The sequence below is a fragment of the Amphiura filiformis genome, chromosome 10, assembly GCF_039555335.1.
Source record: "Amphiura filiformis chromosome 10, Afil_fr2py, whole genome shotgun sequence".
Taxonomy (NCBI): Eukaryota; Metazoa; Echinodermata; class Ophiuroidea; order Amphilepidida; family Amphiuridae; genus Amphiura; species Amphiura filiformis.
The window spans coordinates 16,476,146-16,494,584 of NC_092637.1; the positions used below are offsets into that span (position 1 = coordinate 16,476,146).

General features: G+C 37.2%; 1 protein-coding gene across 2 annotated transcripts in view; it reads left to right on the forward strand.

Moving 5' to 3' along the window:
• LOC140162563 (kinesin heavy chain-like) overlaps window positions 1-18,439 on the forward strand; it is a 118,640-nt gene that overhangs the window by 72,733 nt on the left and 27,468 nt on the right. For both annotated transcript variants that reach the window (XM_072185820.1, XM_072185821.1), the window contains 6 exons: window positions 10,018-10,122; window positions 11,055-11,103; window positions 12,904-13,047; window positions 13,939-14,063; window positions 14,990-15,094; window positions 17,922-18,070. In XM_072185820.1, coding sequence (XP_072041921.1) covers window positions 10,018-10,122; window positions 11,055-11,103; window positions 12,904-13,047; window positions 13,939-14,063; window positions 14,990-15,094; window positions 17,922-18,070 — 677 coding nt within the window. The remainder of the gene's footprint in view (window positions 1-10,017; window positions 10,123-11,054; window positions 11,104-12,903; window positions 13,048-13,938; window positions 14,064-14,989; window positions 15,095-17,921; window positions 18,071-18,439) is intronic.

Consider the following 18,439-nt stretch of genomic DNA (forward strand, 5'->3'; position numbering starts at 1 on the left):
ATCAGATGTAGTTAGATAAGCTGAAGGATCAATCAAATATTTGTGGTGTTTTGCCCCAGCTTTTTTTTTTCATGATTGCACTGATACAAATGGGATCCAACCAAGTTTCAACATCTTCCACCAAATACATAGTGTGTCCCCATTCCTGCTACCCCTACCTCCCCTGGCGAAACATGAGACTTACGATACATGGGCAAGTATGCAGCATGACCACTTGACCAGGCCAGTAGCCAGAATTTATTCGGGGATGCAGGAGTCTAAAAATTTTATTTAAAAAAAAAAACGGCAGATTTCAAAATTAATTTTTACCGAAAAAGCAGACCTTTTGTGAATTTTCCTTCAAAGAGGGGCTGATATGGCTGAAGTGGACCTTTTGATTGGCATAGGGTGCCCAGGCTATGGCCCTCAGCTTGACTACTCAAAGTTCAGATGATCACATCTCCATTTTATTACCTCCCAGATAGAACATGGACCCTCTCCCCAACATCCACCTCCCCTGACAAAGCCTGGGTTCTCTCCCCTCCATCCACCTCCCCTGATACAACCTTGGCCCTCTCCCCCTACCTCCACCTCCCCTGACAAAACCTGGGCCCTCTCCCCCTCCCTCCCCTGACAAAACCTGGGTCTACTTCCACCTCCCCTGACAAAACTAGGTCCCTCTCCCCATACAGCCACCTCTCCTGACAAAACCTGGGCCCTCTCCCCCTCCGTCCCCTGACAAAACCAGTGCCTTCTTCCCCAATCTCCACCTCCCCTGACAAAACCTGGGCCCTCTCCCTCTACTTCCACCTCCCCTGACAAAACCTGGGCCCTCTCCCCGTACATCCACCTCTCCTGACAAAACCCGGGCCCTCTCTCCCTCCCTCCCTCCACATCCCCTGACAAAACATGTTTAATAAATCAAGAAAAGGAATGTGCTTAACACATAAAATAAGCAGCCCCACTACTCTGGGCAGAAACAACATTTGCGGTGTAGCTTCAATCAGTGCATATGATCAAATCCTACTATATATTACACACACTATATTACTACTGTATTGCAGCAAATTTTTGTGATGCTTTTAGTTTCGCGCTTTTCAAAATTAATTTCAAAACTGTGAATTTAAAAGCCTGCAAAAGTAGTTTTACCCATGCATGTGAACATGTAACCATTTGTAATCATGAATATAAGAAACCGGAAAACTGCTCCAAACAGTGCATATTGCGAAAAATGAATACAACAAAAATATCATGCTTTGCAGTACATCTAAATAGTACCGGTATGTATTTTATTGCCGATGTCATATGACGGTGGCGTCTTTACAAGTTGGGTAATTGATCAGGTTAGATCAAATAGGCTGTTCCATTTAAGATCCACACTACCCCTGTGGAAGATTTGGGAAATATGTTCTACAGAGGGAGTATGAATTTCAAATGGAATGAACACATTAGGCAGCTCCGTTTGAATTTCATACACCCTCTGAGAAAGATTCAACCTGAATCTTCCATAGAGGGAGGGTGAATTTCAAATGGAACTAATGTGTTCATTCCATTTAAAATTCATACTCCCTCTGTGGAGTATATTCTACAATCTTCCACAGGGGGGTGGATTTTAAATGGAATAGCCCAAAGAGAGAGGAACGTCAAAGCAAACAAGATTTTCATGTTCTCGTTAAAGATGTTATGTACGACGTGTAAGAAGCAGACTGGTATTTTAATGAAGACATGTCATGCGTGTGAATCGTGGAAATGATGAGGACCAAAGTTTAAAGAATATTTTGAATGTCAGGCTCTAGATGCTCTTTTCCATTTTTGCATTAAAAAGAAAGAAATTTCATATTCTAGGAATGTTTCTCATCCTAAAAACTGATTATTATGATTTACTATTTTCTAGAAACACACAGCAGTGGGTTTGCCCAGCCCAAAATGTATGGTGTACATTATAGAAATTGGGATTTATATACATTTTCACCAAAATGTTATGAGAATTCTAAATTTTTTACATTCTGTGTACATCTGGATGGGAAATGGGGTGTTCTTTTGACATTTCATGGGAATTCCCAAGGAATATTGAGGATGGAAGGTGTGGGAACTCCCAACATCATCTTTAATTGATCTGTGGAAAATTTCTGAAATAGCTTACACTTGAAATTAGTTGCAAGAGATTTTTACTGGTTTTGACAGAGCAGGTCACATAATCTGAAACATGTCTGGAAAATTTACCCGAACTTTTTAAATTACCCGTACTGACTTCAGTATAGTCCCACCCCGATTTTGGGTGAACATTTTTCAAAATTGGGGGTGGGACTATACTCAATTTCATTTTTGTTTTTTATGCGCTTTGGAGAGTCCCTGGACCTAGACCTAAATGCTAGGATCATTCATGGTTGATTTAAAAAAAATGACATGAGTACAAATTTATACAAAACACAGGCCTACAATTTTTTTATTTTTTTTATATATATATATAATCTAAAATTTGGGGGTGGGACTTTACTCGAAGGTGGGACTATACTCGCGTCAGTACGGTATTAAAAAATCCTACAAAGCAAAACCACCAGCATGCATCCCATGTCTTCTTCCCCAAAGTCGTATATACACACGGTTTAATTGGCCAGGCCAGAGAAACACTTGTGGCTACCAGTTGGCGATAGAGTGCTTGGGGTCTTGGGTTCAAATCCCGACAGTAACAAACAAAATCTTTGCTCATCTCTTTTTTTTTTTGTTCCTTCATTTATTTTCGATAACCACTTTTAGGGTTAAGTTAATACATGTTTTTGAACCATTATTCTATGTTAAGAAACAAATGTGTAATGCAATCAGGCATAACCTGGAAACAATTTCCAGGGAAGAGAACCAGATTTCCCGTGAAGAAAGTAAAATTTCCATCCCCACTGCCAAAACATTTTCAGTTTTCAAATCCAAACTTAAAGCCATATTATAACATTTGCTGAGGAGAATGTCCTCAAAAAAATTTTAAATTCTGGTTTTTACACGATTGTAATGTACTTTAGTCAATAAAGATACTCTGCAAAAATCAAGACTTTAGGTGCTGTAGTTTTGTCAAAATCCGAGATTTTGAATAAAACGATGGAACCGGCGTTTCATTATTACGATGGAAATATTAGTCGAACATGTATGCACAGTACGTACACGGCGTGCGGGATACACATACACACACACCCGAGGATCGCACCGTATTACAACCATGGAGTAACATGCATGGGCGCTAGTAGTAAATTCCAATTTTCTATGCTTTACCTCACTTGTTCGGCTCAAAATTAAAAGGGATATATCTGACAGTAAAAGCTAACATTTTATGGAAAATAATTATTAATCTATTTTTACAGAAATGTTATAATATGGCTTTAAACCAACAGAATGCATCACATATGTTTTCACATAATGTTAATTGGGCTATTCCAGTTGAAATTCATACACCCCTGTGGAAGATGTGACTCCCAAAATAGGAGTTTGTATTTCAAATGGGGTTACTTGAACAGGTGACTCAATTTGAAGTCTACAACCCCTGTGTGGGAGATTAAGGCCATTTTTCCATAGGGGGTGTATGGATTTCACCTGGAATAACCCAAAACTGTATGTGCCCACCCACACACAGTATAATGACATTCAATTATTCCTGTCTCCTTGCACATCCTCCACATTACTGTAAAACTAAATTTTTGTGCATCATTAATTTTTGCACCTTTCCCCTTTTCTAAACTTGCGTGAAATTAAAACACACGTTTATATTATTTAATGCGCACTTTATGCAGATCTGTGTCTAGAGAACTTGAAATTAGTCAAATTAAAACAAAGAAAAAAATGTGACATTGTTATAGTGTGAAAATATAATGGCATAAAAATTACCGCTTTGACAGGATGATCAATGGAGATGTAATGACCTCCTCCACCATCCTTGTGTTATCATCATTTCTCAGAAAGGTGGATGAGGCCACGAATGAGGCTGGAATTTAGTCATCAAAAGGATAGACGTTATCAATTTTATTTCTTTTCTAATTTACTTTAGATGATGATAATTTCTTTTTTTGATGATTTGTAGTTTCAAATTTTGTTTTGATTCGTTGTGACAGATTTAGTAGATTGGGTACATGTAGTTAATCTTTATTGATTATACAAAAGGATATGTTCCATTATCTGTGGTATGACAAATGGACTATTCCATTTAAAATCCACACTACCCCTGTGGAAGATTTTGGAAATATGTTCCACAGGGGGAGTATGAGTTTCAAATGGAATAAACACATTAGGCAGGTTTATTTGAATTTCATACACCCTCTGAGAAAGATTCAACCTGAATCTTCCACAGAGGGAGGGTGAGTTTCAATGGAGCTGCCTAATGTGTCCATTCCATTGAAAATTCATACTCCCCCTGTTGAACATATTTCCAAAATCTTCCACTGGGGTAGTGTGGATTTTAAATGGAATAGCTATATACAGGTGATATGGTAATGAGGGGGGCATGTGTATACATCATGATGATGTCTTTTTACTGGATTTAATTTTTAAATTTTTGTTCATGTTTAATAATTCTATTATATTTAAGATTTTGCATTCTGCACAAATGCTTTGAAATTTTCTGCAACATTTCTTTTAGATGAATGTATTTTTACCCAGTTTGAGGCATCAGCAATCTTGTGCGAATATCGTTGGGACAGTTGATGACGTTTTAAAGATAAAATTCCTGTGAATTGACCATGAGGCTGAAAATACATGATACGTTTCATAGCTCATGTTTATGTACTTCCTTACTATCCCCACCACCCCGACCCCTGGAAACAATGTTAGAACAGAAATTGAGCGCAACCTCTGAATAAGGGGAGTGCCGGAGCGGTGATGCATGAAATAAACAAACTGTCCCAAGCTTTTCGCATGGGATTGAGGGATAAATTTTCCGTATTTTTCATATATTTGAAACCATGTCAGATGTTTTAGAATGGTTGTTGTATTCAGTATTGTGTCATGGGTTTTTATGATCATTGTATACTAGGTGATTAAAGATTCCACAGCAGTTTGCTGACAATTATGTTATAGATGGAATGACATGGCATGATTGATAAATTGCTATTAGTACAATCCATTGTGTGTGGGTTTTATCTCATCAAAATCTCTATTTTGAAATAGCACAAGTAATGTAATTGTAGTTCATCATTAAGACCCCAAAATTGTTAGATTTTTTCATGTATTCCAAGCGAAAATCTACAGGCCAAAAAATTGGACATTTTGAGAAAATTACTGGCCCTACATTTGTAATATCATGACACTTGGTCACGTGATATTGTTTTGAACTGTTGTTTTTGCAATGCAGCTTATTACAGATAATTTGGCACAGAAATATGATATGTAATGATGCGTGTGAAGAGCAATTGGCGGTCTTTAAATTCCACTAGGTTTTTGATTCAAAATATGCTAATTTGGTAGCTCATTTACATAAATTTCATTCTGTCCAATTTTTCGTAACTGGTAAGGCGTATAGTGATGTGACATGGTGGAGGGGCGGCAATTGGTGGTCTTCAAATTCCACTAAGTTTTTGATGCAAAATATGCTAATTTGGTACCTCATTTGCAAAAAATTCATTCTGTCCAATTTTTCGTAACTGGTAAGGCGTCTATTGATGTGACATGGTGGAGAGGTGGCAATTGGCATCCCTCAGAACACCAGACAGCTGATTAGAGTAGAACACCAGACAGCTGATTGGAGTAGAACACCAGACAGCTGATCACACCATCTCCAAATCCCCTCTCTATGGACCACACCGACATCGCCCGGTTAATAATTACATTATACAGCAGAGACACTGAAATGAATACCCGGGATTGATACATGTGAATGTGCTATGCGATTTGATATTAGACGATAAATCTTTGGATACCGGGGTAGAAAATGATGAATATCTCCCGTAATTGATTTAGTCTAAAGAGGCCAGATTTGATTCCTTGCACTTGAATATACGTGTTAAATGGATATGATAGTTGTTAGCTAGCGTCTTGAGAAGGAAGCGTGCGTCTTGAACTCAAAAATTGACAAAAATATTCTGATTTTATATGTGCCGAACTATAGTGCAGCGTAGGCTAGCTGCACTCACTCGTGCAAGCAGTCTAAAAGTATATGACCATTGACTTCATAATGGTGTATACATGCTCACTCACACACAGAGAGGTCAATTACCAGGCTATTGTCAGTAGCCTTAGTCAGATGTCCCTTGGCTCATTATGCGTCTCAAAGGTCGGAAAAAAATCAAAATGGCCATGCGTGGCTGTGGATTCAACCTACCACGGCGATTTCTGCCATGAAGATATCGGGGCGATGACACTGTGCGGTCTGCCAAATAGAGCAACTGGTCTCACTGATGTTGATGCAGAAACAAGGGACTGGCTGTTCAGAAATCATCCTAAGATCGAAATATCTTCCGCCTGTTAGGTTTCACACGTGAGAAGGTGGTCTTCAAATTCTACTAGATTTTTGATGCAAATGTACGCTAAATATTTGCATTAAAATTTGTTGGGGGAAATTGGAATTTTTCTGTAGTAAACAAATGGGATCAGGCACCTAACCCTACTATTCACACTAAAATTTAAATTCACTAGGATCCACAACATGCTCATCTATCAAGGCACAGTTCTTTAACCCCAATACATTTGTACATTCATTGAATGACCTTTGAAAATTTGGGTACAAAAACTCATACTCTGCAAGTTGAGGTCCAATTTTGCATTGCCAGTGTGTAATTGAGGTTATTGAACTATGCCATTGGGATGAGGCCATTGTGATTGCTGCAAAGGTGACGCAAGGCAACACACATGACAATATACTGCAGTGAACTCATCATTATGCTGGCTCTGAATATTCCCTATTAAACTAAAACCATGCAGACATAACAGATGTCTGAAGTCTATTAAAGGGACACTTGTTGTCTAGTGAAAATGAGCTCATATAAACCTTACATTGGGTAACCATAGTGTATGTTTCATGTTTCTATAGCGAAAATATTAAATTCTCGATCATGAGAGCCAACTTGGGTACGCACAGTTATTTGCGCTGAGCATACTACGTAAATACCGGCGCACAGCTTTTGAGAATTGACCAATCACACAGTCGTTACTAGGCAAGGTCAAGGTTCGGTCATGCAGGTCGCGAGATCATGTTATTCTATGAAAAGTACGCTAACGCAGAAGGTACATCCTCTCATGATCGAGAAATTGTTATTTTGGCTATAGTGTTAGTCATTTAATTAAACAACTGCAGTGTACTTCTTAAAATTAGTACATCGGAAATCAGTCAAGGAAGCCAATAATCATATTTATATTTCCATAGGTCTTGAGGTTTTGAGTTAAGGCCAATAATATATGAAAGCGAAATGGAGTGGATATGACATCCCCTTATAGCATTCCTTTTGTGTGTCAACTTTAATTGTCTCAATATTTGAGTGCAAACACTGCTAAGTAATGCTCCCTTCTGTCCCATCTTAAAGAGACATTTATGTAGAGATTGGTTGCTGCCAACCTGGTGGATATTTTTAAGATGTCGTCGAGGAAAATGGTAATTTTTGCATGGTCATGCAAGATACTTGATAAGTTGGTAGTAATATTACAAGTACTGAATGTTTATGAGTACAATGGTTAAGAATATTTTCTTTCATGAGGTGAGATACGGACTGTTGCATTCAACAAGGCTTTGCTGAGTTGAATGGAACAGTTCATATTTCCCCAAACGAAAAAATTCTTTCCATTGAGCAAATATAAACATGCAATATTTGTTATATAATTCCAAAACCATACTCAACATGCATGTCAGAAGACCATGCTATGATAAGCAAAAAGAAGCAAAATAAACCAAGCACCATTTTACACCCCTTGTGGAAGACATGACCTTAATCTCTCGCACAGGGGTGTAGATTTCAAATGTAGACACCCACTCTGGTAACCCCATATGAAATTCACACTCCCTGTGTGGAAGATTAAGGTCATATCTTCCACAGAGGGTGTATGGATTTCAACTGGAATAACCCTTTCTGTATGTGGAACATCTCTGAGCATCTCTGCACAACCTATATAGCAAAGTGTGTGCATTGCATCATCATTAGGCAATGCACACCTGTGGCACAAGTAATGTACATTGCATTACCATTTAGTCAAAAGTTCATTATTCAACCCATTTGAAATCTAAAATGAAATGTCTGGGGTAGAGTAATGGGCTATTCCTGTTGAAATCCATACACCCTCTATGGGAGACACAAACTTAAAGACCCATTCAGTGATCCCACCAAAAGTGTAAAAAAATTATTTATAAATTACCTAAAAGTGAAGGATAAGTCATTCAAATTGTCATTTGGTATTTTTGAAATGAAAAATTTGGCTAAAAAAAATGAAGAAAACAGCAGATTGACAAAGTTGAAGCCCCATTCAAATATATGCAGCTAATTTATATACTGTCAGTGTATAAATTACGGATTCATGCAAAATCTATTGTTCTAAATACACAGCTTTCGCTGAACCACTAGCAGGCTATGTTAGTACATCTATGACAATGACAAAGGTACCAAAATCTGAATTTTGATGATTTTTACGATCGTGTGGATGAGCAAATCACTGAATGGGCCTTTAATCTCTCACACAGAAAGAGTCTCGCAACCTTTTCTGGTTGTATTAAAGTAATATTAAAAGCCAGAAAACCAAATGTCAGAATCCTCATAATTGTCATTGTACTTCCAATAGTATAGGTCCTCTAGCATAACACTATCGAAACATTGATTAAAATTGTTATCACCAATCGCTATGGTAATTAATCCTGTTGCATCACTACATGTACTTCTACGGTGAATTGAAGATTATTTTCTGCATTCATTAAACATGATTTACAATGAAATACAGATACTCAGGAAGTTGATGTACCTGGTACTCCACATGATCATATTATAAACTGGCCCAATGATGAAACTTTTCGTCAATCGTAATTTACTAATCCACTTAGTTAATGTCTTTCAATCAAAGATGAAAACAGTTTGCATGTCCCAGAAGCAAACGTAAGGTCATAAGATGTTACAGTGGTTAGCCAAGACAGTACTTCACTATATTTAGAAGCAGCTTAACAAACAAACTTGTTTTTTACTCTTCATCTTGGTTTTCATCAGTGATGCCAACGCCGTCCCTTAGGCGCACAATTGGGCTACTTGGCAATCACTTGCCACTACTCAAAAAAGCGTGCCGCTAATTGCCTAAATTTGGGATACTTAGAAAAAGTCAGGTCGCAGCAGTGTATTTTCCTTTCAACTTGGCCGATTTATAAAGGTTGTGAGTCTCTGAAGCTCTGAATTTCAATTCCGAAGGGTTTTGTAACCATTTATTGATTGGTCCATACCCGGGGGGGGGGCACTCAACACAAATGACCATACGGATATGCTCCCCCGGAAAGACCCCCCTTTTTGGGTTTCGCAGCTCCGAAAGACCCCTAAATTTGACCAAAATACAGCTCCGAAAGACCCTTGATTTTGATAATTTCAGCTCTAAAAGACCCAAAAATTGCTCATTCCTCATATTTCTTGTTTTTTCAGGCGATTTTCAGCCAAAAAGCCAAGAAAGACCCTTGATTTTGACTTTTCGCAGCTCCAAAAGACCCCATTTTACTTGTTCACAGCCCGGTTAGCAGCTCGAAAGACCCTTTTGCAGTGCGCCATCAGCTCCCAAAGACCCACCACCTCAAAATTCCGGGGGAGCATACCCACCAAAATTTTTTGATGTGCCCCCCCCCGGGGGTCCATAACTTCCCATTAACTACCGGACGTTTTTAAGTCAAGTGCTTTTCCGCCCAATTGGGTGATTTTGCGTTCTAAATTCAGGTAAATCCGCCCAAATGTCCAGTATTGGGCACTTTTATTGGAGGCTTAAAATTGGGCTACTTAAGACTCCTTTACCGCGGCCTGGCGAGCCAATGTGCCACACCTTGGCGCTGAAAAGTTTTGGCAACACTGGTTTTCATCTACTTATAGCTTGTATTTTTTTCTGTTTGATTTTATACAGGGTATGTTAAACGATACCAATTATGCCGGCATCATACCAAGAATCGTGCAAGATATATTCAACCACATCTATCAGATGGATGAAAGTCTAGAATTCCACATTAAGGTAAGAATGATGGATAACCCCCTACCTGCAGATATAACATTGCCACTGATTGGTCAATTACATGATATCTTCATTTTAATCACCAATCAGAATTGAGCTTTGCAAATAATTCTCCCCAATGTTTTTTGCGTGGTGAAATTATTTTAACAACGTTGCTGATTGGTCCAATTGATAATGAAAACTTCTTTTTGGCTAATCGGTAGGTAGTTCTCATGGGGTTATGATGTACGGGACACGGTGGCGCAGCAGTCTAAGACTTCGACTCAAAATCGTGAGGTAGCTCGAGGTCTTGGGCTCAAATCCCTGGGGTGTCAGTGTGTTGTGCACTTAGCCACTCACTGTGGATGTGGTAGTAATCCTCCCACAGCACACAGCAACGTTACAAGCAGATGTCTGGCCCAATCACTATGAAAGAGAAATGGGCACTCCAGCCTGTGAACACAGGTTGGCCCCTTTACTTTGGGGATAAGAAAATTCTGGATCTGTCGGGGGGGGGGCCTTCAGCAGTAGGTAGAGCTATGCAAGTCACCATTTACCTTTCATTGCGTATCCCAGTACCACTATTGTGCATGAACTGTGTATTTAAGCTTTGTATTAAGTCTGGATTACCACATGTAGATAAGATTAGGGATAAAACAATCAGGGATTTGTCGGTCCCTTTAGCAGTAGGTAGAGCTACGCAAGCCACAATTTTCCTATCATCACGTATCCCGGAATAGTACCAGACTCCCATCACCCTATAGGGAGTGGGCTTATAGTCGAAGGTGGCTTATACCCGCATCGTTAAGGTAATTAAGATCATGGTGAGGTTTCAATTATAATCATAAACATTATGATGAAATATCAATTTATTTCATTCCAAACAACCAGGTCAGTTGAGCCTGCATTATTAGTGACATATATATATTTTCCTCTATTTTGTTCTCCCTCAGGTTTCATATTATGAGATCTACCTAGATAGAATCCGGGATCTACTCGATGGTAAGTCTACGATATACACCTGGGACGATATACGTTTGAGGAATACAAAGCTCCTTGTTCAGCGTGTGTTAAGTTTGTTTGTTTATGTGTGGGGGTGCCTGCGTATAAAGAATTTGTGCTCAAACTACATTTTTACAAAGCAAACTAGCAACGATTTTAGGTGTATATTTATTGCTCAATATGTTCGTCATGAAGTCTTAATAATTTATAGTTAAAATTTTGATGTGAAAGTCTTAAAATTCAAGAAATAAAATGCCAAAATGAACAATTTCTGGAAGGTTGCAAACTTCAGCACCTTTACATATACATTTTTCCTCAAATTAGTCCCACAAAATTTATTGTGTTAAAATGGAAGCCGCAGCACAGGTGTCCAGCAAAAAAGTGTATGATTCCTATCCCTGTATGGCATATTTGTCCCAAATATAAACCAGGTTAATTGAATTTTAACCATGGTTATGCATGTGCAATACAACGAGACAGTTGTTTAGACTCCTCCACCATGCAACTATTTAATGTATAATTGGACGATGCCAGCTGAAATCCATACACCCCTATGGAAGTTAATCTCTTGGCACAGGTGGTATGAATGTCAAATGTAGTAACCTGTCTGGGTGACTCCATTTGAAATTTACACCCCTGTGTGGGAGATTAAGGGGACTCGATCTTTTGTGCGTAATTATAGAGGGCCAGGGGATTCACTCTATCATTTAAAAATTATTTGAAGAAGTTAAAGAGCCCTAAGAATAAAAAACTGTAGTGTAATTCACGCCAGACACAATTTCTTTATATGACAAAAATAATTTTTGTAAACAAACAAAAAACAAACGTTTTATATCAATTTTAAATTTAGCCTGAATCGGTAAATATGGTACCTCACTCGCCCTTTTTTAGGTCAAGGCTGTTTTCACCATTATGCAGCGAACCATTGTTGAAGCTATTTCACATACATGTACAAAACATTGTACATGTATCGTATCCTTAAGCTTGAGTATTCCATAAGGTGTGTATGGATTTCAACTGGAATAAGCCATTGTCCACAGTCACCTTAATGTGATGCTCACCATGCCTTTGGTATGAACAATTATGGCAACAATAATAATAATTATGCATAATTCTGAGAGTGGTAGCATAGTGCTATTCGCCTATTCTGCACAGTTCCGCCATATGCGAGGAGAGCCTCGAACTGGCAATAGACATGAAAGGAAGTATTACGTAACTTTATGCAATGTTATTCGACTGGTTCAATTCCCATTCATGCATGCTGCCAGATCGAGGCTCTCCTCGCATATGGCCAAACCGTGCAATGGGTGAATTGGTGCACGTTTTGTAGATAAAATGTTAGAATTTGAAATAGTGAGGTGAGAAGTTTGAGAGATGGGAAGAGAGAGAGCAGGGAATGAGAGTAAGAGGGACAGAGAGATAGATTGGCAAAGCAGACAGGCAAAAGAGGCAGAAAACATGGAAGGCATTCAGACATCAAAAAGAGATAAAAGATGGATAGACCCAAGATACACAGACAAGGGCCTAGATTTTGTGCCAGTTTTGCGAGAATCAAAAACCATCCGAGTCACTTCACTTGTTGCATGATTCAATGAAAGAATTGTTTCTCGCTACAAATGTTACGAGAATCGATTCAGTGATTTTCATAGAATCTGAAGCTCTGCAGACAATTTCAAGAGAGAGAGAGAGAGTAAACCAGAAAAGAGAGGAGGAAAGAAGATAAGAAAAAGTAACAAATTCCATGCTACTTACCATAATAATAACCATCATTTGATTTAATTTTACCGTTTTGCGATACAGTATCCAAGACCAATCTATCAGTGCACGAAGACAAGAATCGTGTTCCATATGTGAAGGGGGCCTCAGAACGCTTTGTATCCAGTCCAGAAGAGGTCATGGAGGTGATAGATGAAGGGAAATCTAACAGACATATAGCTGTAACAAGTAAGTATGTCCTTTATGTTTGTCGGAATGTAATTGATCCTGTGCTTTAAGATAAGAATGTTTTGTGCTAAAATTGTAGCATGTCTCAGCATGCTTTGACCAGAAGAAGTCATGGCAGTTATAGATGAAGAAAGTGTTTGTGGGAAATTTGGTGGGGAAAGAATATTTCTCAATTTAAATTTAAGATTGTAATTTCAAGAGAAAATTTTTCCTCAAGGGATTATTCTCCCTTAAAAAGGAGAATGTCCTTCCATAATTTTCAAATTGGATCATAATTATTCATATTTTTCAATTAGTAATACATTCTTGAGAACAGTGGGTGCCGAGAGAAGTGGGAGCAAGTTGCCTACCCCCAGCTTGAAAAAGCGGGACAAAATGAACCAACATTTGTGATTTGCACCTTCCCTCTTTCCTGTTTTAGGCCAAAATTAACATCATTTCTGCCCATTTGAGCATTAAAACAGCACATGTTTCTGGGCAAAATATGCGCATTTGTTCCGGTAAAGTCATTTTCGTGGCGTCATTTGGACGACTTTACAAGTTTTCCCACCTCTTGGAAATTTTGGCTGGTACACTACTGCTTGAAAATATATAAAATTTGTAACCATACAATGGTTATTATGCAAAATATTCTGTTGCTGTTTTCACTTTAACTTGTCATGTTGATATGTCATTTTGTACAGCTGTTGAAAGTGAAAGCCCCCTGACATTATTTTCACATGTATGGCAATTTGCTTAAATACATTGTGCAAAGCAACAAAAATCAATTAATTTTTGCTAATTATAAACCGAACAAACTATAGTTTGGGATTGACAGATATCTTAGTGTCCCTGCAATGAAAGTTAATTCTTATGCCTGATAATCTGGTTTACTTGTTTATTTTTGTATAGATATGAATGAGCACAGTTCTCGCAGTCATAGTATCTTCCTCATTCAAGTCAAACAAGAAAATATAGAAACGCAAAAGAAATTGAGCGGCAAATTATACCTAGTAGATTTAGCAGGAAGTGAAAAGGTAAGCGTACAAATTATTTTTTTATCTTAAGGATAATAAATATCATATTCTTTCTAATTAATGCCCCCCCTAATAAATGCACCCCCATCTTTTTCCAAAGAAAAATTGACCGAAATATAAAAGTTTCCATGTCATAAACATCGTAAGGAAGCAGGTGGTGGGCATTCTATAAATTCAGTAAATTTTCATCATCAACCGTGTAATTGAATGGGATTATTTTGAAATTTTAAAACGCTTGAAATATCACAAACAAATAGGCCTATGTTAATAAATAATATAAATGCAAGCTAAAACCATTGGGGTTCGATAATGAACACCACAAAACTAACCGAGTATGTGGAAAATGCCATACGACCGAGCGATCGACCGACCATCATGCCTCTCGCCACCTGTAAGGAAGCTTAAAACTGGCATGTCTTAACTTAAATTTTCATCTTATTCATCCCCACATTGTAGTAGAATGTTCATATATTTAACTAAATAAATGACATTCTCTTGTAAATCATCATGTTGTTTTTGAAACCATAAGTTGTATATTGGGAGTTTCTACCTCAAGTTTTTTTCATTGAAAATTTACTTTTAATAATAACATCAATAATTCATCGCCACATTATAGAATGTTCATATATTTGACTAAATAAATGACATTCTTACAAATCATCATGTTGTTTTTGAAACCATAAGTTGTATTTTAGGAGTTTCTACCTCAAGTTTTTTTCATTGAAAATTTACTTTTAATAATAACCCCCCATATTTCGAAAATGTTACGCCCTGGGGCCATTTATCAGAAAGAATACAGCAAATAAAATTGTAAATAAAATAAATCGTAAAGTATTTAATAAATAATAAGATAAAATGTTAGCAAAATACCAATCAGTGGATTTGAAGTAAACATTTTTGCATATATTTTTAATTTTCTACTTCAGGTCAGCAAAACAGGTGCCGAAGGAACAGTACTGGACGAGGCTAAAAATATTAACAAGTCATTGTCAGCTCTAGGAAATGTTATATCATCATTGGCAGATGGAAGAGTAAGTCCATTTTTGAAGATTGTTGTCTCTTTAAAGGGGCATTTCGTGATCCACAGCCTCATCCCCCCCACTTTTCCCAAAAAAAGTTGAGATTTTTACACCACTGGATACCTCTGGCTACATAATGTTTATGTACCAAATATTTCTTGCAGATTAATTCGTTTAGCAAAAATATCGCCAAATTTGAATTTCGTTCTGGTGCACCAGAACGAAATTACAACACATTGTCTATGGAGCAGAATCGGAATCAACTGAAATTTTGGAAATAAGCTTTTTCGTGGATATTTACTGAAAAATGTCATAAAAAGAGGATGCTAGGATCACGAAATCCTCCTTTAAGGCCAGAGTAATGGAAGACACATTCGTCCACGACCGAATTTGAGATTTTTTGATATTTATCAACACTAAGATGTATTCTTTCACTTGAAACTGATAAAATACAACTTGCTAATATTTATTAAATCTTTTTGCTTGATTTCTTTCACTCTTTTCAACTCTAAAAAGTCACATGGCTCAAGACAGCTTAGTAAATTGGCGGAAATAATGAGTCAGAAATGCGCTGAATCGAAATATTGTGATTACGCTTGTGCGTTCGAGTCGCGAGAGCGGGCGCAACTCTGCACGTATGTCCAACGCAGTCAAAGGCGCATTCGGTATGTTGTTAACGCCAGCAAATGTGGTGTAAACAAAACAAAAATTTGCAGTCAAAATGCCACTTAGATTTTTTAATTATTTTGAATTTTGGCGCACTGACAGCAGAGATTATAGATTCATTGGTGCAAAAAGATGCATATTGAGACCATGCACCAGATACAGCTTTTACAAGTGTGAAAGTCTTACCGTTTTAAAATTTAAGGGCTTTTTGTGCATAATTTTGACATTTTTTACTAAAACGTCGATTTCTCAGAGTTCACTTTTGACAATATTATTGCGATTTTTGTGACAAGATAACTCGAAAAATATGCAAGCAAAGGGTAAACTTTTGCACTATCCTTTAGAGTACATCAAAGTCTAGGGAAGGTTTTTCATTTTTCAAAATATTTGTTTTAAACAAAAATATACACCATTATGTGCAATTTTTAGCTTAATAATGTGACAAAATGGCTTTTTTCACGTTTTTTTCAATATTTCAAAAAAGAGAGCGAATTTCAAAAAATAAAAAACCTTCCCTAAGTTCATGTCTCTTCTTCATGAAAAGCTAACTGAATTTTTTTTTTTTTTTTTTTATTTTTTTCTAAGTTGTCACAAAAAAAATTGGGGCAAAAAAGTGAATTTTTGTGATTTTTTCAAAAACTTGAGATTTTTGAACAAATCTGACGTCACCATGGGATTCCTTGACTCATTTCCTTTCCAAAAATGTATAGTTTTATATACTTTGGACACACAATTCAGAAATAATGAAGCTCGAAAAGGTCCTTGTTCTCTCCCATTACTCTGCCCTTAAGGGGTGGGGTATGAACGTTTGGACAGTATTTATTGTAGGGCATAGAACACATCAGACATATCGAATTGCATTCTGAATACGGAGAATGTCCTGATATCAAATAATTTTGATTTTTTGAAATTCGCAAATGTAATACACATTTTATGGCAAATCATTAAAAATTGATATTTTTGATATTTAACAGTACTCGAAAGTAATTTTTATAAATCTGATGATTTATACTTAAAGTGTATGTAGGTGGGATGAAAAATAGCGATCAATTGAAAATTTTGACCTTTAGTATTAAAGATATGGATTTTTTCCCAAAACACCAAAAAAGTTAGGTCTTTTGGGGAAAAAATCCATATCTTCAATATAAAAGGTCAAAATTTTCAATTGATCGTCGGCTTTTCCTCCCAGCTACATACATTTAAGAATATGTCATTAGATTTAAAAAATTTACTTTGAGGAACGTTATATATCAAAAATGTGAAAATTATCAAATTTTAATAATTTGTCATAAAATTTGTATTATACTGTGAATTTCAAAAAATGAAAATTATTTGATATTAGAAAGACATTCTTCGTATTCAGAATGCAATTCGATATGTCTGATGTGCTCTCATGTCCCACAAAAATACTGTCGAAACGCTTCATTCCAGATCCCTTAAGTGCTCCAGGATCATAAGAAATTGAATCGCCCTTCTGTGGGCTATTCATTTTAATATTGAGCTTTATTCCATTACTGTATGCATTTTAAGTATTATATAAGAATAAGCTTCTGGCGTCATAATTTCATACTTTTTATAAACGGCCCCTGAAAATGACTGACTTACCAATATAGTGACTCCTTTGTTTTGGAATTAGCCATACGGTAACCAGACCTGACAACTGTCCCTCATTTGGGGGTTTCCAAAGTGAAAAAGAGGGACAGTCCTGCTTTTTGAAAATTCCAGTGATGGCAAATTTAATGTAAGAACAGCAGAAAATGATGCAAATTTCACTTTAAAATTTTGCTATAGCATTCTCTTTAGTCAATTGTGATAAATTTAGACCTGCAAAACCTTCCCTGAATTCTGAAAGTATTGCACACCTCAAGTCTTTGAATTTGTCTGTACCTGGTTTGTGTACATGTACAAGGTTTTGGCCTCAATGTCCCTCTTTCTAACTTCGGTAGGTTGGCAGGTCTGTAACTCCTTTGTATTAGAGTTGGCCACTTGACTAGTATAAAGATCCAACAGTTTGACAGACAAAGCATCCGACTCAATCATTCCATATTTTGAGTAAGCATCAAAAAAGTGCTGCGCCCGTAAAGATGAGCAAAATAATATTCAAACATCAACAAAATTATTCAAATTTCATTATCAATATTACTGATTTCTTCTCTTCTTTTTTTTTCCTCAGAAAACACATATTCCATATCGTGATAGTAAAATGACCAGGATTTTACAAGAGTCGCTGGGAGGTAACTCCAGAACGACCATCGTGATTTGTTGCTCGCCTTCATCATTTAATGAATCCGAGAGCAAATCAACCCTCATGTTTGGACAAAGGTTAGTCATGGACCAGTAGGGTTGCGTGAGCAGTAAGCTCCATCTTGATCTAGTCCCCTAAAAATTTGCCATTTATTCTGTATTCATCACGTGATCAAGATTTAGGGGAGTTGATCAAGATTCAGGTTCCTGCACTGCACGATTAATAGTCATAGTTTAGCTAATCTGGAAATCCACATTAGGCTGTTCCATTTGCTATCCATACACCCCTTTCCCCTATGGAGACGTGACCATGTTCCACACAGGGAGTGAGAATTTCAAATGGGTTTACCTGAATGGGTGACTCCATTTGAAATCTACACTCTCTGTGTGGAAGATTAAGGTCATGTCTTCCACAGGGTGCTCTTGTTTTCAGCCCAGCTAGTAATA